Source organism: Idiotropiscis lumnitzeri, chromosome 14, assembly GCF_059441095.1.
Source record: "Idiotropiscis lumnitzeri isolate Australia: NSW breed Sydney's pygmy pipehorse chromosome 14, RoL_Ilum_1.0, whole genome shotgun sequence".
Taxonomy (NCBI): Eukaryota; Metazoa; Chordata; class Actinopteri; order Syngnathiformes; family Syngnathidae; genus Idiotropiscis; species Idiotropiscis lumnitzeri.
This window is the reverse complement of record NC_142404.1, coordinates 11,354,659-11,382,314: the sequence shown is the minus strand read 5'-3', so window position 1 is coordinate 11,382,314 and position 27,656 is coordinate 11,354,659. Positions and strand designations below refer to the sequence as shown.

Here is a 27,656-nt window from a genome sequence, read left to right as displayed (position 1 = left end):
GGCGGCTCCCACTGGAGGCCACTGGAGCACAACTCGCTCATTAGCATTAAATCAACCACTTCCTCTCCAAGCACGGATCTCTATCAACGCGACACTCCACTGCGCTCCATAGAAATATCACAATGTATAATATTATAAAGGCTCATCAATTCAAAAATTGAAGAGGGTTTCATCTTAGTGTATAAAACGCATTGTAAGTCAGAACCGAACAATAAAAATACAAATTATTCAAACAGTAATACGGATTTTCATATTAAATTGGAATGACTATGAAACATTTCTTAAAATATTATAATTACAAAAGCTATTTGCTGCTACACCGGGAAAAAAAAGTTTAAGTTTCCACGTTGACAAAATTATAAATGTCACATTGTAAAGTACAAATATCTTCTTACAAATAAGGTAAGGGTTGTTTTTTTGTAAATTTAGACAGCACTCATTCACTTATTCAGGAAATGTCCTCAAATTCTGGAAAAATGTATCACAATACAAAAATACATTTCTCAATTTTGCAAAAGGAAACCAGGCAGTATTTGACCCTATTTAACTCTAAAAGTAAGATAGCAGTTAAAACTGATGCATACGCCTAAAATAAATAGCAGAGCATGAGGTATGTGTGTCTTCTTTTTAAATCTTAAATCAGAAGGAATGATTTGTTTTGCTCTGAAAAATAATAACTTTTATCAAATTCTAATGTTATATTTATAACATTAACACATGGAAATTATCTTGTTTTCACATGATAAGTTTGATTTCTTGTTCAGGTCACCAGGCGAAGTCCTTTTTGTGTCTTATGAATCAAAGTTAGTAGATACAGTATAAAACGATACTACTCTATAATATGCTCACATTTATCTTAACATGAACTAAAACTTTTGGTGCATATTGAAGGCCTCTGGATCTCTGGATCATAAAAACTAAAATGATATGAAAAAGGTTATGTTGTTTTATTGTCGGTTGTTGAAACAATTAATTCTTTATGTTTTTATGAAGTTTAGTTCCTATGATTTTTGAGTTTGGCATCTTTTAGCTTGAAATAACGTGAAAAAGTTACATGTTCTGCTTGGACATGTTCACCTTGCAGTTCAACATCTGAAGAATTGGTACAGAAAACCTTAAAATAATGTAAGGCAAATTGCTCATCTTAAATTGATTTTGTTTCTATAAGATATTCTTTGAACACATTGGAAAAATCATTTAAACTAAATTTTTGGCCTGGGTAAACTACACATTTTTTCTAGTGGCTATGATTCTATATTAAAGTTAATCAACATTATTTCATTTGTTTTAATATGCCAGCTTTTATCTCAAAACACCATGAATAAAATAATTACATAATTATAATCATGAAAATAATTGTGATTGAATTTACTGTAACATGAACATGATTTTCCAAATAATGTGAAAATGGTTAGCAATAATAATAATAATAATTATTATTATTATCGTTATAAAAAGCCATTAACCCAATGTTAATAGTTCCGTTTGTACAGTTTGCATACTGATTTTAAGTTAGTGCAGTATCACTGATTTCTTAAAATAGTCAAATACGCTTTATTATTGTAATATAATAATAAAATAATTTCTATATATGTTGAAATGATAGCCATGTAACAAAAATAAATATAATTGGTTAACCTGTCTTGACGTAGTTACTGTAAATTTTACAATTATTAAACAAAAAAAACCCAATAACGTAACCATCATATGCATGATAGGGTACTGGATATCTGATCGAAGGTTGACTGACAATTAATGAAGACGAAAATTAACGAAGTATTAACCAATATCCGTTTTACGCAGTTGTACCAGATTGTACTTTTCTTTCCTGTGTTTTGTCTTAATATGTTTGGCACTACTCGGATGCCATAGGTCATTCCACGCCGTTATGGCCGCCTGTACCGGAAGTATTGATGAGTTTCGAAATATTTCAAAAGAAGATAATATGCTTTTATATGTTTGCACTTAAACATCGTAAACGACAGAGTAATATACCGTATTACATTTCATGACTATACATATTTGCGCCATAGGGAAATATCTGCCTTGTTTTTCTTAATTTTAGCTCACGATGTTCCCTGGAACGGTCGTATAACATTTTGTGTGAAGGAACAAGTATGTCACGACTTCCTGTTAATTCGGTTGTAGGAGACAGCATGGAAAGTTACCCTTCTCCATTCGCAACTTAATGGTTTCTCCTTTTAGTTAGCGCGGTTAGAGTTTCGTATTGGGCAGGTAAAGGTGAGTTTTGTGTCTCCTGATAAGGGGCAAATCGCAGCTTTATTTTAGTCATTGATGACTCATGTATATTTTGTACAATAATGAATGTAAATGCGTAGTGTCATTAATAGCATGTCCAGTAAGTAATGGTTATATGTGTGTTAAATTGTGTATGCAGAACTGACCCTCATGTAGATTTACGTTACTTATGAATCGTTTTGATTGCCATTGACAGTGAAACGTACATTCACAACGAGGATATTTTTTCCATTTTGTCACTCCTCTCGACTGAACAGTATCTTGTGTTTGTCTTTTTCGTCCAGCAGATTCATGGCTGCCTTTGTGCTGTGCCCCCTGAGACCGAGGCTATGCTACCTTTCAGGTTTGAGAAAGCGTTTTGCTCACCGTGTCAGTGGCAATCTTGACACTGAGCCGGATGTGCAGAATAAAAGTACGGACATGTTGCAACATCTGGATGTTCCTGTCCTTGGAGACTACAGGGTCCATTACAGCCCATCATCATATCATCAACCTGTGGGAAAATCTTCCGTCTCCCGCAGTCAAAGCGATATCGATGACAAAGAACCGTGTCTCCCCACCCATGCTCCTTCCTTCTGGCAGCAGCGCAATCGCTACAGCCTGAGCTCCTCACGGCATATTTCCAGCTCCAAAAACACTTTGCTCTCCTTGGCCTTCAACAGAGGCTCCGAAGCCAACACACCGGTGACCCTGCACCAAAGAATACCCGTATCACCTGACGTTAAGGTTGATGTTCGTGCCTTTCTCAAGTGCCGGCCTGATTATTCATCCATAGCACTCGATCTGACCCAACGACGCCCCCCCATCAAATGGGAACAGGGAGTGCGATTACTTCAGGAAGTGGCTGTCCTGAAAGGCCGCATGAAACCATCTGACATTTGTCCTTTATTTGTGCAGCTCAGCCACATCGACTCTGATAAAGTCTCATTAGTGTTGACTGACCAACGCTTCATCATGCTGCTTCGTTACTCTGTGGAGAACCTTCGCCTCTTTTCTCTACTTGAGCTACTGCACGTGCTGAGGTCATTCGTGTGGCTGGAAATGCCACATAGCCACACGGTCCTCGGGCTGTACGAGGCCGAGCTGAGTCGCCGCGCCAGCGACATGACTTTAGACCAGTTGCTGTTAGCAGCCGACTTGTGGCGCTGCATTGGCCGGAAGGTGCCTCAATTCCTCAAGCGACTTTATGACTTAGTCCATTTGTATATGGGACAAGTGGGGCTTCCAGAGCTGGTCCAACTGATGTACATCATGGGAGAAGGGAGACAGTGCCCCAAAGAACTGATTCAGCCTATAGAGCAGTTACTCATGCGACACTTACAACAGCTACAGCCGGAGGAGGTTGGCGCTGTCTGCTTGGGCCTATTCAAATCCCAAACGTCCCTTTCTGAGACAGCAGTGAAGCGCCTTGTGGATAAGGCACATTCTCTTGTTGGGGATATGAGTGACTTTGCAATAGTCAATGTTCTCAAATACCTGCGTTTCAGCTATTTGTCTCACAGGGCGTGGATGGAGGCTATGACACATGAGGTGCCACGGCGCGCTTACGGGATGGGCGTCACGGGGCTGATGCATGTGGCGCTGACTTGCTCGTCATTGCATTACCGGAATGACCGCATCCTCATGGCGATAGCAGAGAGAATTCCATCACTGGTACCACACTGCCGGAGTAAAGACTCATGTAAGCTTTTGTGGGCCTTTGGCACCTTAGGGTTCCTCCCGGCTCAGAGCCCAAGCTTTTACCAGAGCCTTACCGAGGCCCTTAGACAGAGGAAGGCTGAATTTCTCCGCTACCCAGAACATCTGCTCACTGGTCTTCTCGGTCTGGCCTTTGTCTCGCAGTTCCCAGAGGACCTGATCGAGTTAGCCTTGAGCCCGGAATTTGTCAGCTTAGCTCTTAAGTCAACGCAGTTGGAGCTGAAGAAAGACTTGTTCACCTTGGATGGAGCCGTGGCTATGGAGATGCCTCAGTGGACTGGTCCTCGGCTGAGCTGCGAATTGAGAGAAGAAGTGAAACAAATGCTGTGGAAGTTTGTCCAATCAGACGTGTGCCAGAAGCTCGAGGTGAAGGAGGCAGAGGCTGCACTGCAAGAATTGCTGGGAGGAGACGAGTTTGTCTGTAAAAGAATGATCCTGCCCCACATGCGATCCATCGACTTCGAAGTGCACCTTGACGCTCGTGGTCAGCCTGTTCCTGTCATCCCAGAATCTCCAACACCAGTTCCGAACAGTTCTTCCAAATGTGCTTCAAAGCCAGGTTGGGGCAGAATGAATGTAGGAGTGAGCGTGACTGACAATCTCATCGCACAGCTTACAAATGGCAAGAACCTCCCAGGTCCAATAGTGGCGTCTCCTGAAGTTCAAACTCTCTCTGTTGTGAAGCCCGATGAAGGAGAAACATTGATTAACACCCGGCTAAATCTGACAAATGCCATCACAGAAATGATTACCACTCCCGGCAGCCACAGATCAGGCCCCGGAGAAGCCGGCACCATCGTTAAACTTGCCATCCAGGTGTCCAGCAGGAACCACTACTGCCACCAGTCACAGCAGCTAGTGGGCCTTCATGCCATGAAGAGGAGGCAACTGAAATTAGCGGGTTACAAGGTCGTAGAGCTTTGCCATCACGAGTGGATTTCTATCTTGAGGAAAAGTAGGGCTGAGAAGATGGCCTACCTTCACTGTAAACTGTACAACAGCCTGGAAGCATGACCTCACACGGCTGCTCGACTTTAAAGGAATAGGATACTTTGCAAACGTGTAAAGTGTGTCTACTCATGATGAGTATGTGCCAAGCACAGCAAAAGCATAAAAAATAAAGATTTTATTGACTTTTGTGTATATACTGTATGTCAAAAATAAAAGCCTTTGGGATCTGTCTGAAAATATGTGAAGACAATGAACAGGTGGATATTTCACACATTATTTGACTTGTGAAGGTGCATCAGAGCTTTTTAGGGGCTTCATAAAGGATGGTTGAATATGTATGCACATTACAATTTTTAGTCTAAATAAATGATTGCATATATCTATTTCGCATTTCATGTAAAGCCTTGTACTCATCTGTGCAGATTCATCAAATAAAAATCAGAAAAATTACTGAATTTAGAAAATTGAATGCAATGAGAATAGTTTACAAACAATTAAGGTGCTAAATAATTTTCCAGGCTCTGTATATTATTTAGTAGTAGGTTTTATATTGCTATTTATTTTAGAAACAAGATTCATTTTACACCAAACTTTCTAGAATTAGTTGCATAAATACTGCCAAAACAGTATCGTTAATGACAAGCAGATAAAATAGAATAGAATACTTGATGATTTTTCGTATTTTTGCCACTAGAGGGCGCTCTCCAACAAGATTGTTACCATGCATAATCCATCAAGTTCCAGTACAAAAAGTGCATTTCAACGTTATTTATTTTTGACAATGCAGTGTTGATTATGAATATCTTTAGATGTGCCTTTCTACGTTGCTAACTGCAACCACAATAAATGGGACAAATTAACTGCAGGTACTCTTAGTCAATCTTTTGGGACGCTAAAGCACTCCTAAATAGAATCCAAGCACCTCTAAAATTTGAGAGATTATATAGTTATGTATTTATTTACCTAATGTCCTATTTAAGCAATCTACAAACGTCTTTATTGTATTGGTGGAACTTGAATGCAACATTTTTAACAACACGCATTCCGCCCAATAGCCTTTATCTCAAAAATGGTTTGTTCCACTCAATCCCTCCCAATTTGGGTAAAAGAGGACACAATCCAAGATGGCCCGTTTTTCACTAAGATCCATTTAAATGTTTTCTTTTTATAAATAAAACTCAAATTAATTATAATTTTCTTCGTATCTATTAATTTCGGAGAAATTAGGAAATGAGTGACACCTTGAAAAACGCCTACTTTTAAATGAGGAATATGGCCACGCCCCCCTTAGCTCACCTCGTGGTACTGCAAGTCACTAAAGGGACCGATTACAAACTCTCCGTTGGAAATCATTGTACTTTCATTGCTTATAACGTTCAAAAACGGTGATCAATTGGCACCAAAATTAATGTGGACATCCCTATCCATGACCACTTCAAAATATCAATAGGATTAACCTCTCCGTGGCTGATTTATGTGACAATCAGGAAATGTGTAAGAGAGCAGAGGTACATCAATTTTGCTGTTAGGACCCTGCACACTGCTTCTTTGCTGATCACGGTGAGAACGCACAGTATAAAAGCACCAGTCGGGATATTTACTGGAGTTAGAATGAGTGGACATGCATCTTTATTTGATAGGATTGGCCCCAGTTTTTCGACTGCAGGCGGCGAAACTACAATACACCGTTTTATTCTTTGGAATGCGACACCACTCAACGTAACATTCCAAATTGGCCACACTCAGCTGTGGAGTCAGTCTCCTCGCTGGAACTTTTTTGTTCCCTGAACCTTGACGCTCTCGAAACGGCCCCGCGATGCACAACTTCCAACAAGACCACCTGCAGGGTTCATCGATGAGGAGTTAAGCTTCAATGAATTGGCTGCAAGCTGTGGTTGACACGGACGTGCATGAGTGGCAACAGCCCGGCATCCCTGGCACAGAGTCGCCGGTAAGAAACTAATTTTGTTGTGCTAGTTAGACCAAAAGCTTTTGTTCGCCGTGGGGGGTCGGAGGTGTAAACATCGATGCGTGGTTGCCTCCTCGCGCTTAACAAAAGTTTAGCGTTGCTAAATGTCCCAAATATAACCAGTCAGAGTTCGTGTGCACATTCTTGCTCTTGTCCCCGTCAGCCTGTGTAAGTGGAGAATTGATCCATCACGGTATTTTTTGATTTTGTGGAGGTCGCATGAGCTCACATTTGATTTCAATAAATGCAAACTATTGTGCAGAACACATTTATACTTTAAAAGGTTGAAGTGGACTCACACTTAATTGCCTCCTTGCTGTGACGCAGACACTGAAACCAAAAAAAAATAACCAGCAAAGCTCCCAAAAAGGGGTGTGGCTGATGCTTTTTTGTAGCTCGAAAATGAGCGAGACACTGCCACTGCCCTCTTTTTTTTCATACTGTAAAGGGGTGCGTTTATCATCATGGTCCGGTTGCATTATGTTGGTTTTATAAATTGTAGGCATTCCTCTGTTGCTATAACTCAGCAACATTTAGCAAATTTGAGGGTTTAGTCGTAGACATTCCCAAAAAGTCTTATGCTTCTGTTTCATAAACATGGAAATAAAATCGTTAAATAAACGGTGAAATTGATCGGTCTTGGCTTAGAGCTCAGCACCCATAACCCTCTGATCCTAGAATTGCCCCTGGTGCGGACGGAGGCTTGCATTTCCTCACAAGCGTCAGATAAGATCGGTGTTATGAAAGACAAAAAAAAAAAAAGTGACTTAATTGTGTTAAACTAGTGTACCTAATACTGTAGTTGTTATTCTTGTTGATTTCCATCATCTTTTAGCCACTTAACACTTTAAAAGACCCAAAAGACAGTAAGTGCATTTTTAATTAGTCAAAAGCAGACTCAATGGCCTTGAGACATTACCGTAAGAGTGAATTCACATTTGGACCTTTCATGTGCTCTGGCAGCAAATTTCACACCTCTCTGTGAGGAAGGAGCATCCCTTTGAAGTTCACACAACTCCCTTTGTCATTTAGCACCTTTCATTAAATATATATTTTTTATATAACTGTAGCGGTCTCCCCTTCCCTTGCTCTGCGGAGTGGCTGACCTGGGTTTGTAAACCGTCTATTTCTTCCGTTTTCCTTGATCACTCGCCTTTCTCATGACATGCTTAATTAAGCAGCTATCAATACAAGTAGGTAAATAGAGGATAATCATCAGGCTCAGACACTACATTGCAGGCAGTTAGTCGAGGAGCTGTGAATGCTGTCTCAGTAATCCTCGTCTTATTTGCATTTCAATTCTTCTGCTTTTTCTCCGGCTGGAGGCTAATCCAGCGGCAGCTGAATATGTGGCTACAAGCGCGCATCGGCATCTCTTGCCTCATCCCGAGGGAGAGATACTACATTGTGTCTTGCTCTAATTCTTTCGTTTACTTCATTGTAGAAAACGGACAAATCCTAATGTCTCATAAAGCGCTGACGCAACAGCTCGAGTGCAACAGAAGTAGCAAAAATGTGTGAATGGTTCTCTGATGGTGTTTGTGTGTACATCATTTTGGCTCGGCTGACCTCTCGGATGCCATTCCGAATTGTGTCTGGCTGTGAGGCTTTTAACATTCCACGCGCACACACATTGTTAACCAGCTGCGGTCTACTTAAATTGATGGAAAGTGTTTGCATTCAGCTCTGTAGATACACTTAATAGAGTTCCGAATGGCAAAACGCTGGAACCAAGAGGTTGAACACAATCTGGTTTGAGCTACTGGTTCATTTGGGATGAGTTTCCCATAGGAAATTATCGAAATTTAATGAGTAAGTTCCAGGGTCAAACGGTTGCCATCAACTTGAATTGACGGCAAGTGTTTGCATTCAGCTCTTGTTTGACCTGCCACAGACACACTTAATTGACTTGTGAAAAGCAATATTGTAGAACCGAAGCAGTTGAACACAATCTGTTTTAAGGTGGTGTTTGACCATTTTTTTTCCACTTAAAAATGAATGGTTTCAGTGTTAAGCGGTTACCCTCATTATTCCGTTATTGTTATGTATTGACTGGCAATGTTGCGCTAGCTTCACGTTTCATAACTTTTGGGTTAAAAAGAAAACCAACAACATGTTTCCAGTGTCAGATTTATTAAAGTTTACAACCTTTCAAACTTAATTTGTATTTGTCCACCCCCCCAAAAAAACAACAACATAATGTGTCCTCTTTTGGATCATAGAAGAGATTTGCAACTTGTGGTAATAAATCCAAATAAAACTTCTTCAACATACAATCGGAATTTTGCTGACACCGATTGTGCCTGAGTTTTTTCGGAGGGCTTACGCTTCAACCTCGCCTCTATTATTTGCATCTTCAAGCTGACAGGTAACGAGAGGTGGCACGTGACAAATTGGGTCGAACCATTCTAGTATGGGGGAGAATATGGGTTTTTAAAATAATGAGATTGAATAAATTACTGAATTGAAAATTTGTTTCATAAACTTTTATCTTCTTCCTGAAACATTTGATTGGTTCAATAATTATTTTTAAAGGCTTTTTGCAGGTTTGTTTGTTTTATTAAAAATCTCGCGTGCCCCCTGAAGTTCCTTTAAGTGCCCCCACTTGAAAACCACTGATTTTGAGTTTGCGTTAAAAAACAAACAAACAACGTGAGTATTCTTAAAATAGATTTATTACTCAAAATACGGTTAGTCAAGATTACTTCACTCTTGGTCTTTAAGCTCTGATGTTTTTTTTTTTTTTGTGAACGTAGCATCACCTCACACTTTCACAATGTTTAGAGATCTTACATCAATTGCGCTCAAAGCGTTGATGCTCAACGCGCACGAGTAGGGACAGAAATGGGATTACACAACACATTGCTGCTTGCACAAGTGTCATCTTGGACTTAACTCACACGGGGAGAGCGAGACACAGTGCTAATTAGTCTAAAAACACACTACCTTGTTTTTTTTTCCTGTCCTCCCATCTTTTGCACGCCTGCTATAAATACGCCCGCCGACAATATGCTCCGAGGGCTTTGTAATTATTGCCGGATGTGTTTTAAATGCTGAAATTTCTCTGTAAATGTTTACTCCTGCTGAAGTCACATACAGTATGAAGTTTATTATGAGCGCTACTCGGGTTCATTAGTTACTCGTCGTTTCACTGCTCGGTCATGACCCCCCCCCCCCCCCATGCCTGCCATTTTATTAGGTACGGTTACATAATTGGATGAGCTATATCAAAGATTCTAGGTAGTAGCTGAGAGACATTTATTTGGAAATATCTATCAATATCATGGCATTCAAGCTATTGTAAAGAGTGTTGGGGATTTTTTATTTATTTTTTATTTTTTGGTCAAAGCATACAAGTTTTTATCATCCATATATTTGATGTAAAACATATTCACATTTTACGTTTTCTGTGAACCTGGCCGATCGTGATTCAGATGCTGTTGTTGTTTTATTTCATCCATCAGGGAGGTTCCCTTTCAACATGTGTGCCAGTCAGCTCTCTATGAAAGACCACGCTCAACTTTCAGAGCCTCAGGCAGAGTGACAAGCTTCAGCTCAAGTTTGCAACTGTCTTTGCAGCAGCGATGCGCCCCGGTGAGTGACACTGTTGTTGTGAAGTGAAAATGGCATTCCTATTTCCACACCGGAAGGCGTGTTTTATTGATTAGACGAAAGCATGTTTGTATCTGTCGCTTCAGATTTTGTCTCAAAGCAATATGAATTTAACAATTCAGTATATTTGTATTATTGTACTTGTAGTAGTTAAAAAATGCTTTTGAATTATTTATTTTATCTATCTATCTTTATTTATTTATTTATTTTTAACTGAACGATACAATCTACTGTAATGTAATTTGGAGATCATTTATTGCGCGGCCCTAAAAAGTCAAAATAATAACTCTATTGCGAAAACAAACAAATAACCAGCCCAGCCAATCTCTTTGGGAACGTGTCCGCCATTCAAAAAAACTGAAAAGATCTTTCATTCTCAGTTTTGCCAGTCAGTGAAAACTGCTATGTGAAGCCGCTTATTTCCAGCCTTTTACTATTGAAGCACTGTCAACATTTTATCATTTTTCACCAACATACAAGTGTAATAAGAAGTAAATCACTGTAATACTAAAACATCCAAGCAATAAAACCTTTCTTTTTGGACACCACTGTAAACTGCATATAATCAATATTGTCGTGTAAATACCTCTTTGACTGTGTTAAAGCAGAATTTTATATGAAGCTGTCGTGTTGCCTCACATTAGAAAGTGCTGATATTAGGTGCTGTGACCTGTGAGTGTAGATCTGTAGCAATTAGGAAAAAACAAAATTGGCTCCATTTTAGTGTCATCCATTCAAACGAGTCATGCACTCCTAACCTCTAAGCATACATTAAAGCTGCCCACATTCTTTGCTTTTAACTCCTCATCGTCTTAATGCTAATTCATATTTTAGGCTATAAGAAGACCCTGGTAACCCTGTCGACAAATGTAAAGTGATGTGCTGTGTAATTATTCATGACATTATCTCAACCACTCGTGAAAACTCAGTGTGGAGCTGTTCAGTCTAGAGTCACCACGGACACACAAACACCACATTTCACAAACAGTGAAATATAGCGGTCAATGTGTTTGTTCATGAATTGTGTCCTTGGGGTGTTGTGTTGTCGGGAGGTGTGCTGAGGAAGATGTCTGACGAAGGAAGGAGCTGCAGGAATTTAAAATCTTTCCAGTGTTCCAAGTTCTGTTTGTAAATAATTGATGCTTTTTACAGTACATTCACATTGACTTGACATTGCAAAACATTGTGCACGGCTGCGCATTGTTTGAGAACATTCCCGTCTCATGAAAAGCACTGCGACATCTGTGCCTTTCATATACAAGCGGAGCCACAGTGAAATTAAAAAAAAGCTTTAAAGCCTCTCTGAGTCATACCAAGCCAAAGGTTGACCACATCTCTCATATTGATAATAATAATGAAAAATTAGATTGGCAGCCATTTTTATTTGATGAAACAGTGACTCTATCGGAACAGAAATAACGCCATGGCAAATCACCTTTTTCTAGACCACAACTGCTTGAATATAGACTGACCATTTGTAGTGCAACACAGAAGCAAGATTTTTTTTTAATCTGCAAGTTGTATGCGTTAGCATTTTATTTGTTGAGTATAACTTTGAAATGTATTCATCACCGGTTTCTTTTTGCTTCTGTTTTGAAATGTGCTTTTTACAAATATGCAATATTTCTTCAGGGACAGCCCAACGTGTAAGACAGACTTGGCGACGGTTGCCAACTAACAGGAGTCGGTTTTGGGAAAAGTCTATTCCACAAAAATTGAATGATAAACAATTGGACATTTAGTATAGCGTTGACGTTGTGGCCTCCATATTCATACACACAAATCCAGGCAAAGAAAAGTTTTCAAGAATTCTTCACATTATCGTATCTGCAGGACGATATGGTGGAACATGTGGTTTGAGATTCTGCCTCTCAGTTGAAAGGTTAAAGTTGTACTTTGTCTTGATGTTGTTGCACAAGTTTTCTCCAGGCACTTCGCGTTAGCTTAATTGAACATTTTATATTGTGAGTCCAAATCAACTGGGACAGGGCTCCAAGTCACATGTGCCCTTGAACCGGTAAACTGTTGAAAATGTTAATGTACATGTACATATGTATTCATTCGACAAGTGAATTGAGATGAAAAATTAGAAAATATTATTCACAACAGGAGCATAGATACCATCAACTGAACATACCTGAAACAGACGCAAATTTGTGCTGCATATGTTGAGTCCACAAGGAAACAATAGAATATGTCATAATGAATTCCCCTTTCCACAAAGTTGCACTAAGTCAAGGTTAATAATTTATCGATGGACATTTAATTCTTCTATCTACATTTTTATTCCAATGTACTCCAAATTGATTGCTGTGCATGTGCCACCTTTCCACAAACTCACTGAAATGAGCGTCGTACTTGTTCTATCATTATGCAAAGTATGATGCTTGGCGGAGGTAATCAAATCCCTGCGAGGAAGCTTTTCATTCAGCAGAGAAACACAAGGCCTAGTTTAAGGAGCCCAGCATTGTTATCTCTCTTAAAAAAAAAACACTTCAAAGCTATATTTTGTCTTGCCCAAGCATTTTCTTCTGCAATTTTGAGAGACCCGAAAATCAGCGAGACTGCAAGAATGAAGGACATTTTTTTTTGTTTTGCCCGCCAATTTAGACGCTGCAGCGCGGCTGTCATCTTGGCTGATTTAATGGACTTGACTGCAAATCCACAGCAGTTGACCTCATTCCAGAAAAACGAAAGCATTCTGAGACCTTCCGATCAAAAACTGCGACTTAACGCTTATCAACCTATTTTGCCACTGATTAGAACCAGTTTCTCCTTTTAATCCGAACAACTTAATTATACAGGAGATGTCCGACTCCCAAGGACGCTCTTACTCCATAAGCACTGAATCCAAGTGTGAATACTTGATGTGGCATCTTTTTGACAGACGTTAAAATGCAGAGAAGTCTATAAGGATAAAGTGTATATTTTCGAAGCAGTGGGAGGGCTCGAGCACTTACTCTATATGGAACGTTTACATTGGTCTTCTATTTACAATGACAACAGACGACGCTGAAGGGAGAACAACACACAAGTAAAGTTGAACCTCAAACTGTTAATGCCCCAAATGTGAAGTTAGTAAAATTTTGTAAACTATTTTCGGGACACTATGTTTTGCCCCAGATAATTGTGTCGGGCCTCTTGAGATTATACTGTAGTGTGAAAATGTTATGTAACATATCAGGGGTAGTTTATCAGAGGAAGGTACACAAATACTGATTTGAGCATCTTTCCACTCCTCCCGATCAACGTCAGCAAAGCCCCAATATAGTTGAATGTCTCGAAAAGATTATCCTCAGAGATTGTGTAGTGTGTTGTGCCATTACCGTATTTTCTGGACTATGAGGCGCACCAGTATATAAGCCGCAGCAAGTCTTTTTGAAAAAAGAAGAAGAAGAAGAAGAAAAAAGATAAACAAGCCGCACCAAGGTATAAGCCGCCATTTTCTATGTTGGAAAAAATTAGTTGTTGACTGCATGTACAGAACGATTTTGTATTGTTAATGCACATAAAGGTACATAAGCAGATTGTTAAAACAGTTTCTTTAAACACGGCAACAACTTTGCTAATTAAAATAGAACAGACCCAAGAGAAAAAAAAATGATTTATTTAGTTTATTTTTTTTTAACTATAGAGCGCCCCCTACCTTTGAAAAGCGCTATACCGTTGTAATAGACGCATGGTTCAAAATCGAGGAAAAAAGTAGCGGCTTATAGTCCGGAAAATACGGTAGATATAGTTTTCTTCGCAATCTACTTGAAAATGATCGAGGCCAACAATCACGAATGTTTTCAAACTGGATGTGTGGTCAACACTGAATTATGTGATTGTGATGTGAAACAAAATTTTAGCCCATTAATTCCTGCAACTAAAATGACCTGAAAGGAAAACCCACCTCAGAGTCCCTACTTGATCTTAGAAAGGCCTGTTGGTGGAATCGAGGTCTTCAAAGTATTTTCGACTCACAACTTTCTGAATTCAGAACACAAAAAAAAAACACCTTTGGGATGAACTGGAATAGCGATTGTTCGCCAACATCAGTGACCTCTGATGTCACAAATGTTGGATGAATGGACAAAAATTATCCCAGGAACACTTGGTGCCCTAATACATGTCCTGAATCTCTTGCAAAATAAACTTGCGTCAGTGCAAGTCATTTCATTGTGATTAAATATCTCCGGAACATCTCTAATTAAATCTGATTTGATCGACAAACCCCGCAGCTACTCAGATGCTGTACAAGCTGAGCTTTACATTGTTTGGTGTTCTTAATATGTTCCTGCGTCGTGCGTACTGCTTGTACCACAAGTGGCATAAGTTGCTATAGCAACAAGCCGTTTCCCCACTTGATTGTATTCCTCTGAGTGGATGTTGCTTTGATCGGGTAGCCAGCGGCTAGGTGAGCCGTTTAATTGTGCCATAACCACTGGGAGACTCTTCTCTGTGGAGTGACGCAGCCACGCAGTCAATATGTTTTACAAGAGGAAATGAAATCTCATCACAGTACAGTGCAGTCTTTCAAAAGTCTGTATTATTTATCCTGAACATCGTAAGCATTGATCTGTACAAAGGACTGCGCTAAAAAAATATAGATATATGCTACGATACAAAACTCAAAATGATATGATAAGTTGTAGTATTCTTTCTCAACTTTTTTTGTCTGGGAAAAAGTAGTTTTACATGTTTTTTTTTTTTTTTTTTTACTTTCAAATGCCTGTCTTTTGTATTGGTGAAGCAACATGTGGCTCATCACACAAAGTTATGTTCGTACACCCTGTTCCGCACTATAAGCCGCTATTTTTTTTCCTAGATTTTGAACCATGCGGCGAATTCAAACCGTGCGGATTTTCTGTGGCTTTTTCTTTCACCGGTAGGGGCGCTCGATAGTTGAGAAAATACGCTAAATAAATCTCAATTTTTTTTTTCTCGATAGTTGAGAAAATACGCTAAATAAATCTCAATTTTTTTTTTCTCTTCTGTTTTAATTAGCAAAGTTGTTGCCGTGTTAAAAGACATTGTTTTAACAATCTGTTTATGTACCTTTATGTGCATTAAAAAAAAAATATATATATATATAAAAATCCAATAATCATATACATGACTATCCGAACTTGAAAGCCACAGTCAAAGCTATCGGTTCGCAGTTTCCCGCTAAAAAAAGTTTATTGCTAAAAAAAAAAAAAAGTGTGAAGTTAGTTTATCTATCTGTGAGTTTCGTATCCATTAATCCAAGCTAATGATGCTCTGAGTTGATCCCATTGCTGTTGGTGTCCGAGTTGACACGCAGTATTAAAATGTAGATTTAATACTTAAAAAAAAATACTTGTAGTTCATGTAGCTCAAGTCTAAATCAATCCAAGTCACTTAGATACCAAAGTCAAGTTGAATCGTTCTTGAGATTTTGGCAAGCAACTCACAAGTCCTAAGAATAGCAACTTGAGTCTGACGTGAGTCAAGTCATTTGACTGGAGTCCCCCATTTCTGCTAATATAAATATATATATATATATATATATATATATATATGCAAACCTCATTGCAAAGGTATTTTCAGATATTGAAGATATGCCATGTATTATTAACAGATATTGCAAAATGGACCATTTGAATAATTCATCTCACGTTCTTGTGAATTTCACGTTGTCAAGACACCAATGAAACGTGCTTTCAAAGAATTGATTTTAGAATCTAATTTAATCTCCATTCGCATGCATCTGCCGTGTAGAGCGCTTCATTTGCAACATAAAGACAAAAAAAAACAACAAAAAAAACTGTGACGGTGAGCTCAGTTGTAGCCGGTGGCCGAGCTGGTATTAAATAGATGCAAATATCATTTTTCTTTGCGTGCCTTCCTGTTTGGGTGATCACTCGCTTGACACCTGAGCATCCTGGCGTGAGAAGACTTGACTGCATTTTTGTGGACCAGCTTTCATTGGTCACATATTTATACATACCTCTGCTCAATTACAGTTGTGAAATATTTCTTTTACCGTTTCATTTTTTTGGGCTGTACTATATCACGGATGACCGCTTTGCCAAGTGATCTGTAGCGAGTGTGTCAGGCTGGCGGTCATGTGCGGTCATTGCTGTTGCTGATGCTGCAGCAGCAACAAATACAGCTGTGTTCTACACTCCATCAGGGATGGATGACTGATGAACAATTTGCCTGCTAACTTCAGCGAGTTGACCTTTCGGTTTTGTGACTAAACTCTGCTTTAGGTGGAACACGCTGTCAGAGAATGTGTATAATATATATGTGCTGTTTTTTTTAATGAAACCAGACTCTAAAAATGGCATCAGAATTTTGTGGGGAATGGGCAGACCTCAACAATTCAAATGATGCACGTTTCATGTCAATCTGAACACAATTTATATAGATATGATGATTTAAGACAACCACCGGGCTCCTGACTGGTACGGGGCCACTTTGACGCACAGATGAAAGAAAAAAAAAATTGCAGTACTTCCGGTTTACTTAACCGAAATGCGGACATGATACATGCTTCGACTCCATTGAAGATGCAGGAGAAAGTCAGATCAACTGTATTGATGAGCCGCATCTGTTCCCTCTCAAACAAATACAGTTTACTTCATGTTGCTATTTTGGGCTCAGCCTTCAATGAGCTCGTAGTTGACGCTTCAATGATGTGAAATAACCGCATAATGGATCGTGATATCTCCCAAATGGACTCCTTGTGTGGTGTTCATCCATTTTTGTTAAGAGCAGGCTAATGTATGCTATAAATAACGTAAGTAGCATTCAGTTATAAAAAAAAAAAAAAAAAACCAGTGGGGCGCCAACCACTTATGTAGACGACATACTGGGAAACAGTATTGCTCTTGCATCCTAATTTCTTTCATTGTGTTATAAATACAACAGACAATGCAAGTGCTTTGTGAACTATCCATTTTGCCTCTTGCTGTCGACTGAAAATGACATCACAGTTGCGCAGGTAACGACCAAACTCAGAAAACAGGTTAGTTGAAATGTCATATGTAGATAGTGTTAAAGAAATAACCCCTGTAGTTTTTTTTTTAAAAGAACGGGCAGCACACCGCTCGCCTGCCTTTAACGTGTAGTCACCACCGAATGAATATCTGTATTATGATCTAAATTTTTAAATGAATTTTTGCACTATAATTGGACAAAAGCAATGAGTTCGACCTGCATCTCATATGCAAATGAGTTACATTGGCTGAAGTCGTGTTCCTTAGTTGACGAGCCAAATGAGCTGTAATGAAATCTTGCAAATTGAGGGAGCATACTGACAGTAATCTATCAGTTATGGAGAGGGAGAAGTGGCAGTGTATCTGCTCGATCATGATTAACTGAGCGCGATGCGACACGTGTTGTGGCGGTGGGTCGTCTCAGTCCGCCAGCTCGTTAGGAGCCGCCGCGCTTGATTCCAAACTGGAAGGAGGAGGCAACTTGAAAGTAAAAGTGTTTTGATGCCCTCGCCACCAGCCGCCGGTACGTAGCCCGCAGCACATAATGCTTCCCCGTGCGGTTAATGAGCAACGATATGAATGGTCAAACGTGGCGTGCCGCTGTTGCCGCACCGCTCTTTGAAGTGGAGCCTTTTGAATATTAATGACATTCATGACCTATTTGCTACTTTACTTTATGGAAATTCTTGATGGCCGCGTTGCCCCAGTGGATTCAGGAGAACATGAACATGCGAGCGGTGAACAACAACCGTTTTATTCAAACGGGATTATGCAGTTCATCATTTGAAAACAGTGTCCTCCACAAGGCTTTGAAATGGAGACAATGAAACTTTTATGCAATGCTATATCCTTGACATCAGCGATTGCGCGCATCTCGCTTGCGACATTAATCAAATTAAGTAGGACTACTGCTTCAACAAAGAGAAATAATCCCTGAAAGTTGAAGAGGACTGATTGGAAAATTGTGCCCAGCAGAAGAGACAATTTGCATAGACTGACCTTAAACCTTCACGCCGTTGGCCGTTTTATGTTAGAAATCAATAAGGTCTTTGCTGTGACATTGAGAAACAATCCCTCAAAGAACTGCTTCGAAGCGCTTAAAAAGAACAAGCACTGATTTGGCCTGGGACCTCACGCATCTTATTTTTTTGTTAATTCAGTGGAATTTGGAATGCCCTGAAGTCCAACTATTTACAATTCAAAATATGGCGGAGGAGATATATTTTATATGCTGTTATATGTAGGTCATACAAAACAAGATTTACCTTTTCTAGAGAGCAGATTGACATTTGGACATTGTCAGAAATCAAACATGCCATCACTCAAGATGACATCAGCAAATGGCAAAATGCATTTTTAAAGGGGTTAATTGTACATTAAAAATAATGAAGTTATCAAAGTCATTATAGACCAATTCTTGCATTTTTCCTGCTGAAAATTGCAAAACTAATAAATAACCAATGGCCCGATTCACCTTTCGCCAAAAGCTAGATGTGGTTAGCGGAAGCGTACGTTTAGACCACCTCGTTGCCATTTGCAATGACCGCATGTCAAACGACACTCCCTCACCATGTCAACATGGTGCAGAGTAGTGAGCCAATTTCCCAAACAGGTGCAGTGAGTCTTGCGTCGGCACAAAAATCAGGATCAACCAACATTTCATGTGCTGTCTACGAAAATGGAGCTCTTGAACATTCACAGCCATTGTCCCGGGCACTTTTGCCGACATTGCCTTACATCTAATCATCTGAATGCGTGAAGACGAACGGGCTGTCGGAACATGCACTCACTTCGATGAGTTCTGCCGAAATGGAAAGGGAAATCTATTTGAGCTCGATGACAGGTGTCCTTCTGATGAAAAGGTGGTAAATGTTTGGAGCGAAAGCAAACTCTTAATGGCATTTCAAGCAAGATTTTGCATCAATGTCAACATCTCGATTTGCCATTTTAGGGTGTCTGAACAACTGTAACCATGGCTGTCAAAGCATCGTAAGATATTATGACACATCTCACGGTGGGTGAAGACATTTGCTTGACAGCTTGAGTATGGTCGTGCTCCCAGGGGTTCGGAAGATGGTTACCCAACACACCCACCTTGCCATCTGTCCGGCTCCATTGTAGCTGGCTGCAAAGCCCACAAGGATGTGCACAGCAAGAGAAGACAGAAACACAGGAAAGTGCTTTTAGGAACGGCTGCGCACCCGCTTCCTCTCACGATTGTCTTACATTAGCATCATCTTCTTTGTGTGTCAGCTAGTGTGTGGTCAGGAAATTTTGTAGAATTTTGTGTGAAAGCAATAAATTGCAATTTGGAGAAATTGCTATTTGTGTGTTTGGAATTATACAAAACACTGATTTCTTAAACGGAAAACAGAAACAGTTGGTGAGGCAATCATCTGTTTTGCAATATGGGGCTAGATTGGTCAAACTCAGATTTGTTTGGATTTGGAAATATTTTCCCCGTAGGAAATAATGGGAATAGAAAGAATTACCGTATTTTCTGGGATATAAAGCGCACATGCATATAAGCCGCAGCAACTCTTTTTTAAAAAAATAAATAAATAAAATAAATAAATAACCTGACATTTTTGTGGATTTTGAAAAATCTACACATGGAAAATGGGGATAATCAGATTCAGGGTTTTACTGATGAAGTGTTTTTAACTACTACTCCAAAAAAAAAAGCCTAGTAATAAAAACAGAGTAATTGTCCCCAAGCAACTCCTTCCCGATGTTCCAACATGAATTAAACTCTTATTTGTTATTTTTTTATTTTTTTTTTAGCCATCCCAGTGTCCCAATGTTCCCATACTTTAAAACATACCTGATTATTTTGAAACATTTCTGACAATGTTGTTCTGAAGCATCTGCGCTTTTGAATTTTTTTAAACTTTAATCTCGTTCCAACATCAAGGTTCACTATCTATACCAGGGGTGGGCAAACTTTTTGATTGGTGGGCCACAATGGGTTCTGAAATTAGACCAGAAGCAGATGGAGTATCTTGGTAACCTCACCTCATCGGAGAAAAAAAAAATACATTTAATTTTAAATAAAAATGAACAAAATTATTACAACAAAATATCTGTCTTTGACACACCACAGTATTTAGAAAATAAAACATTAACAAGGTTTATTTTTTTTTTGTGAGTTTTTCCTTGCCCTCCTGGGGGTTAAGATCGGGGATGTCGATTGTGGCTATGTAAAGCCCTTTGAGACTGTCTGTGATTAAGGGCTATACAAATAAAATTGACTTGACTTGACTTGACTTTTCAAGTTTGGCGGGCCGGATTGAAATGTTTGATGGGCCACATATGGCCCCCGGGCCGTAGTTTGCCCACGCCTGATCTATACAGCCTGGGTTTCAGCCTCAATACCCACAAGACCACATCTCCAGATGTACGGATGGAATCTCTACGCTTTTAGCCTTGTTTGACATTGCACCCTTAGATGTAAAAATGGTGTCCCGGGAACTACATCGGGCAGCTCACAATAGCAATCAGTCTCTTTGCGTCTCCCGGTTATAATAACTCTAACGTTGGTTCTCTCTTTGAATAAAGACAATAAATAAATAACCTTAACTCATTCACGGACACTAAATAACCGTCTTTTCCACTTTGTTGGAGCTATGCGCTGTTGATGCTTTTGCACTGTCAAAAAACGGTGATACACAGATAGATATATAGATGGATACTTTCTTAATCCCTTGAGGTAAACTGGATTATGTTTTAATGACAAACTAAAAGTTGGTTTTCTGTGCAGTGTGTTATCTGGTGCCTGGTTCAGTGAGTAACTGCTGTCAAGCGAGATTGCTTTTCATTCAACAAGACGCAATTGTTAAATTTTTTAAATTGCCAGACTGCATTTAGGCCATACAGTTGTGATAAAGGAGATACCGTCTGAAAAGTCTCTCATTTCCCTCCTTTGTTGTTGCTTTTTTAGCGCGGCTGTCTCTCGACTAATGTGTTTAATGCATATATAATGAGACGGGCCATGCACAACTGTGACAATTTGAATAGGCGTAGTGTAGTGGAAATGGGGCGACAGTTAACTGCTTAGCCCTGCTGAACTCTGTTGCCAGTCAAAACAGCACATAAGTATGGCGTCTTACTGCATGTTGTGAAAGGTTCCCTTCGAAGAATTAAAGATGATCTCATGAAGTCTGTGTGTGTGTGTGTGTGTGTGGCATCTCTAACGATGATTTGGCATTACAGAAGACAACTGTTCTTTCCCTTGCGTTCTTATGACTGCACTACACTGGTATCATTGTTCAAGAGTATCCCAAATGATTCCTAAAAAAAAAAAGAGCTTGCTCCTCATATAAATCTAAGCATAAGCTTTGAACTGCTTTCAAGTATGGCAATATTCCCGTTGCTGGAAAATCTGACCACTGTTGGTGGATGTAGTGAATAATTGGTCATAGTCATGATAATTTGGCCATTATATTGATCCTGAAATGCGACAGAATGAAAAAGAAGAGCATAGAAAATCTTAAATGTGGAGCTGGAATTGCTGGAAGTGTTTTTGTGAAACAGCGTAAGGAGAGCCATGATTTAAACCGACAGTGCCCTGTGTGGCATGTATGTACTTTGCTGTGATGTTAGCGCACCAGATGCCAAAAGCATGTGTGGCTGTGTGCGACTATGCGGGTCACTGTATCCCCCCAAGTGTCCGTTCTGATGCGCCATTGGCCCGGAGCGAGATTCTGCCTGAGTCCTTATTGGCTCAGTGGCGTTTATGTGACACCGCACTGAGGCAAAACATATTGCACTGGATTGCCTGCTTATAAGTGTTGTTTTTTTTTTCTTCAAATTTATAAAATAGAAAAACTGAAATTTTCAACAATACTGTTTTTTTTCAAGCAATAAAAAGTTGGAAGGCACCTCATTGTGGTTCTAGGCACATTTCAACATTCATTTATATGGTTAATTTTGCGCTGCGTATGTGTTAGTATCATTAATTTTTGTTTTAATTTGCTGCTTTCACCATCTTTGCTTTTACGTTGCATGTGAAGTGCTTTGTTACAGCTGCAGCTGTTATGAAATGCACTACAAAAGCAAAGCAGTATCGTATTACACAAATTAAAGTGCAGATCTCAACAATAATGCAAACAAATCTGTGGCTTTTATGATATCTCCTCATGAAACTTCATATCCAGGAGGTAAAATTAAATGAAACGTATCTTACAACCTGCAGCATCATTATTCTTTACTAATCATTTTGCTACCTATTAGCATTGAGTAAAGCATTTTAGGCTCAAGTAGTCATTTAACAAGGGATGAAATGTTGCCTCATTAGAGCAAATGCAAAGGTTGAAATCATGTACAGCCATACAAATATTGAAAACGGCATGATTACTCGAATCAATACTACCCACTCTAACTACTGCTTCGCAAGTCTCTTCCACTATAGACACGAGTGATTAACTACTGCTCTTCAGGGCCAACTTCATTTACGGCCGAGTGGTCAACTCCTGTCTGTGGAACGCCGGTTGTTCCAGAGACGCTCGGGAATTGAATTCTTTCCGCCGCAATCTGCAGTCATAGATGTCACAGCGTTAAATTGTGCTGCTGGATCACATTAGTTTTTGGGGTGTGAAGTGATGCCATATCTGTAAACGATTGGAGGGAATAACACAGTGATGAATTATCTTGGTTAAAATGTGTCTTTGTAAGGTTGTAAAGTAATCTGCGTCAGCGTGGTTTTAATAGAACTGTCAGTTCTGGTCTCTGCCTTATTTTTCCTTTCCTGCAAAATTTGCTAGAAACATCCGCAGACTCCCATTTGTCTTGTGCTCTGCAGCCAAAAACTTGCAAGTATTCAGGCAAAATGAACCCCAAATAAACAGACGACGGTGTGTAATACATTTTTAATGAATCCTGGCTGAAAACCAGAGTAAACATTGTTTGTTTATTTTTTTTGTTTTTTATCTTGTTATCATTGAGCATGTTGAATTTTATTTAAATTTGCAGGTTTTTCTTTTCCTGTTTATATTTAGGTGATGAAACGGTCAACCTAAACGACAACGAACATTCTCAGTTCATGCATTTGTAAAAATAACCCGAGACCAATTGTTTTGTAATGAAGCCCGAGGTGTCTGCTTGTCTTCTCTGATTTTTATACATTTCTGGCAGTGTCAAACTCACTATGCTGCGTCTTTCAACTGGACCATATCTGTCATTGCAAAATAAAACGCCCTCCAGCTATCTGAAGATTTTCCCACAGGTGCTGTTAGACAAATAGGGGAAGCAACTTGAGTAAAACACTTCTAGCTCGGTAGCACATAGCTGGAGGCCAGCTTTTCCTGTTCCTCCACTAATAAGGAGCGAAGCTTTTGGCTGTTGAAGGAACAAAAAAAAAATATTCAAATCGGTGTTGAATAAGTTTTTAGCAGGTTTTTTTTTTTTTTGGCCTTTCCACCATATATATGGCTAGCATATCTTTAGCGACGTGCAAAGTGGCTGCTTCAAAGATTGCTCTTCATCGCACCTCCTTCTTATCATACTTGGTGCCTTGGGTAAATGATTCCACCATAGTAAGTTGCTTTCGTGTGTGTTTGTTGGTTATAGCGGCCGTCTTCCCCTCATAAAAGACTGGCACTCCTCCCACTCGGCTGGATATTTTTTAGATTCTCGAAGCAGTTTGTTGTGCTCCTGCCGTTTGTTCCAGTGGGCTTTAGAGAAAAGGTGCAGGATGCAGTCACGTGTTCCACCTCTGTCGCCGCAAACCCAAGCCAGTTCCAAACCATGTTCATGCCTTGGGAACAAACTTTTTACTCTTCGCCGGTAGTCATGTTGTTGGGCTTGCGTGTTCTGTGACGGAAACTTGCGCCACAGCAATAGAGAGGAAAACCAACCAAATGATTCTAATCTGTTATGCTGAAATGCAAAACGCTAATTACAAATTTGTTAAATACTTTGCGCCGTTTTTGTTTTCCAAATACAATTCCTCAATTTGATTTGCATTTTTCACGACCTTTGAACCGTAAGAAATACATTCAAACACGCGGAGGGCATGGACGACAGTTAATAGCAGCACGTCAGTCTGGCTGTCATCGTTCATTTATCATTTCAAGCCAGCCAACATGCACATGCACGCAAAAAGAAAAAGAAAGAAAATGATACATATAAAACATGGTCATTTGAACTGAAAACAAAATAGGACAAATGTGGACTGAAAGGTATATAACAGTTTTTTTTTGTGTGGAGGGAAGTATGACATTTTCCAAAAAGTCTGTGAGCACAACAATTTCAGATTTCTACTAGAAAGCAAAATAAAGTCAGGAAAAGCCTACCAGAACATCTGAACTTTGGTCTTGTAGAGGCACCGTGTGCTGATTTCCATCCCATGTATCACTCTCCTGTTATAAGAGGGTGTGCACACTTGTGCAAACATCATCTTAGTTGTTTACTTTGATTTCCCCTCATGAAAAGACGTCTTTTTTATTTATTTATTTTTTAAATTTTGTTGTACAGGTTCTAGCTCACATTACTGGTGGGAAAAGTTCCACAGTGTGCCCTGCAATTGGCTGGCCCTCAGTCAAGGCTGTAACTTGCCTTTCGCTCAAAGTCAGCTGGGACAGGCTCCAATTACCTGTGACCCAAAGGCGGACAAGTGCGCTGGAAAATGAATGGATGGATTACATTGTACATCACATTACAGATTCATTCAGAAAAGGAAGCTCAGCCTCCTGGAGTGGTTTTCCGAGGTTCCGTGATGCTTCGTGTGGAGTTCACGTGCATCTGTTTGTTGTCCCTATAAATTCCAGGCCGACATTAGCGGTGCGTGGCACTCCAATTTGCCCTTGATTTGCTCCAGAGCCAGGCGGGAGCGGGGCTGATATGAAGGAGGCGTGGGCAGAGGTTAATGCTCTGCGGGGCAGCGTGAATCCGAGTGAGCGACGAGGGACAAACACTGAGTCATGTTGACACGGGAGGATGTTATTAATTTGTGTGCGTGGAGAGAATTATGTTATGTACTCAGACAGTTTGGAAAGCCTTCTCTAAACATCCGTTCGCAATATTGCCAAATCCCCTTTTCTTTATGTGGAATAGTCTCCTGTGTAGTATGTGTTTTCTAAATGGAAGGATGAGGAGGGATTGTGTCACTTCTCTCAGGTTTGGCAGTCATAAGCCCGGATAAGCCCTCATGAATATTAGTGTCTTTTCAACAAAAACAGCTCTGTGTTGTTGCAAATATACTGGCAGTATGCCGCTCCTGCCAAAGCCAAAACCCCCATCGACCCCCTCACCCCCCCCCCTCTCTCCTCCCCAACCCTGTGCGTTTGCATTTATTGCCCAGCCCCTTGCAGCGTGTCATTTCCCCTCAAATCAGCGGGGAGACATCACACTGACATAAACAAACGTGATGTACGCAGGCAAATTGTGTTCAATATATTGTGCAAAAAAAAAAAAAAAAAAAGGGAAGACTGCCCCTTCCCCTTGTTTTGCCAACAGAGATGTTAAAAAGAGGAGAGGATGCAGCCACTGTGCTTGGCTGCAATCCTGGAGGCAAGCATGAATTCTCTCTGAGTCAATAATTTATTCACCCACATACACACGCACATAAATGCAATATACAATGCAACACTGGACTGAAATGTTGCTTGGAACTAAATACACCCATATGTCATAATTCAACGATTCAATATACAATAATCGGAATCTCTTTTTCCCCAGTTAAGATGTGCTGATCTGATTAAATTCATATCATCCCCCTAACCCCAATTTACTCATTTGGAGCTTGTTGTCGACGTGTTCTCTCATTATGTTACATTATAACAAGGTAGTTGCATGTAGATAGCAGCACATGGGTGGATTTTTAAACTGATATTTTGGGCCTCTTGCTTATGATGCATGAGATGGAAAAGCCAAACTTTTGAAACATTTGTAAAAACGATCACGTTATTGTTCCCGTCTAAACGCTGAAAAACGCATATTTTCAAAAGCAAGGCTCGTTTGATAGTGCTTCTCCAGCGAAGTGAAAATTTACTGTGACCAACAATGATATATTACTGCCATCACTCAAATTCTAAGACAGGATATGCAGTTGAGGTTTTCAATCATTTTTACAGCTTAGTGCGAGCGGGGATTGTTTTGACAACGTTGTCGCCTGTACGTGGATGTTTTCTTAAACGTAAAGGCAAGAAAATCCGCCATTAACGAGCTTTTTCTCTTCTAAAGGTATCCTTTAATGAGTCGGCATCGCCTAAGGTTCATGTACTTTCCGTCCCTAGAAAGTTTACTACGAGATGTAGAGTTGGTGTTTATATGAGAATCCTTTTTAAAAATGTGACTTTGTCCCTTTAAAGGGGAACTAAACCCGGGATGTCAAAACGTTTTTGCCGGCCGGCAAACGTGGCCACTACATGTCTGCATCTGATGACAGTGTTAGTAATCAAGGTGCCCTGATGTAGATTAATATTCCATCTTTATTCTTATCCCACACACACAATATGAATCAGAGTACTTTGTTTTTTACTAGCGCTAGCTAAAAATGTATTGTTGCCTTCAAATTGTAAAAAAGTATTTCCTACAAACTCGAACAGCCTGAGTCACAACCAAGTTACTTCTGCATCCACTAGAACAAGGGTGGGCGAACTTATTGATTGGTGGGCCACAATGGGTTCTAAAATTTGACAGAGGGGCCGGACCAGGAGCTGATGGATGGCATGTTTTGGTAACCTCACCTCATTGGAGAAAAAAAAAAAGTACATTTAATTTTAAACAAAAGTGAACAAAAGCATTAAAACAATATGTCTTTGAAAACCCACAGTATTTCAAAAATAAAACATTAACAAGGTTTATTCATTTAATTTTTTTCAAGTTCGGCGGGCCGGATGTGGCCCCCGGGCCGTAGTTTGCCCAGACATGCACTAGAATCAAAATGGCGTCTTCCATGCACAAGGAAGTCGCCAGATAACGGCCTCATACCAGAGGAGGCCTTGGGAGGTCGGTCCTCTAATAAGTGACGGACAAGTTGTTAGTCAAGAATTTCCTCTAGCAGTGGGTGTCCTCGCCCCAATTAGTCACTAAGTGCATCATCCTTGAACTGTTGAACTCATTTGCTAACCAAAACCCTGTTGTTGTTTTTTTAATGTGTTTTTATTGTTGCATTGCTCTAATGTCATTGTTATTTCTTCATTTTTTTCTTATTGCAACCTGTCCCCTAGCCAATATTAAACATCTCTTCTATGCCCTTGTCCTATTAAGGTTGTCGAGAC

The 27,656-nt window shown here is 39.8% G+C and overlaps 1 protein-coding gene and 1 long non-coding RNA gene across 3 annotated transcripts; both read left to right on the top strand.

Moving 5' to 3' along the window:
• The first annotated feature begins 2,110 nt into the window (after positions 1 to 2,110).
• fastkd5 (FASTK mitochondrial RNA regulator 5) lies at positions 2,111 to 5,245 on the top strand. 2 transcript variants are annotated; one of them, XM_088314269.1, is made up of 2 exons: positions 2,111 to 2,241; positions 2,547 to 5,245. In XM_088314269.1, the coding sequence occupies exon 2, from the start codon at positions 2,551 to 2,553 to the stop codon at positions 4,969 to 4,971; it is 2,421 nt and encodes an 806-aa protein (XP_088170395.1). In that variant the 5' UTR covers positions 2,111 to 2,241; positions 2,547 to 2,550; the 3' UTR covers positions 4,972 to 5,245. The 2 variants fall into 2 exon arrangements, with proteins under 2 accessions (XP_088170395.1, XP_088170394.1); XM_088314268.1 differs by having other exon boundaries at positions 2,137 to 2,241; positions 2,544 to 5,245.
• Positions 5,246 to 6,482: 1,237 nt separating this feature from the next.
• LOC148323467 (uncharacterized) lies at positions 6,483 to 19,645 on the top strand. The gene is made up of 3 exons (XR_015846550.1): positions 6,483 to 6,859; positions 10,342 to 10,471; positions 19,388 to 19,645. It is a non-coding gene; the product is annotated as an uncharacterized LOC148323467 (long non-coding RNA).
• The last annotated feature ends 8,011 nt before the right edge of the window (positions 19,646 to 27,656 follow it).

Excerpts from the sequence above, each read along its gene's own strand:
- fastkd5 (XM_088314269.1), top strand. The coding sequence starts at position 2,551 with ATGGCTGCCTTTGTGCTGTGCCCCCTGAGACCGAGGCTATGCTACCTT.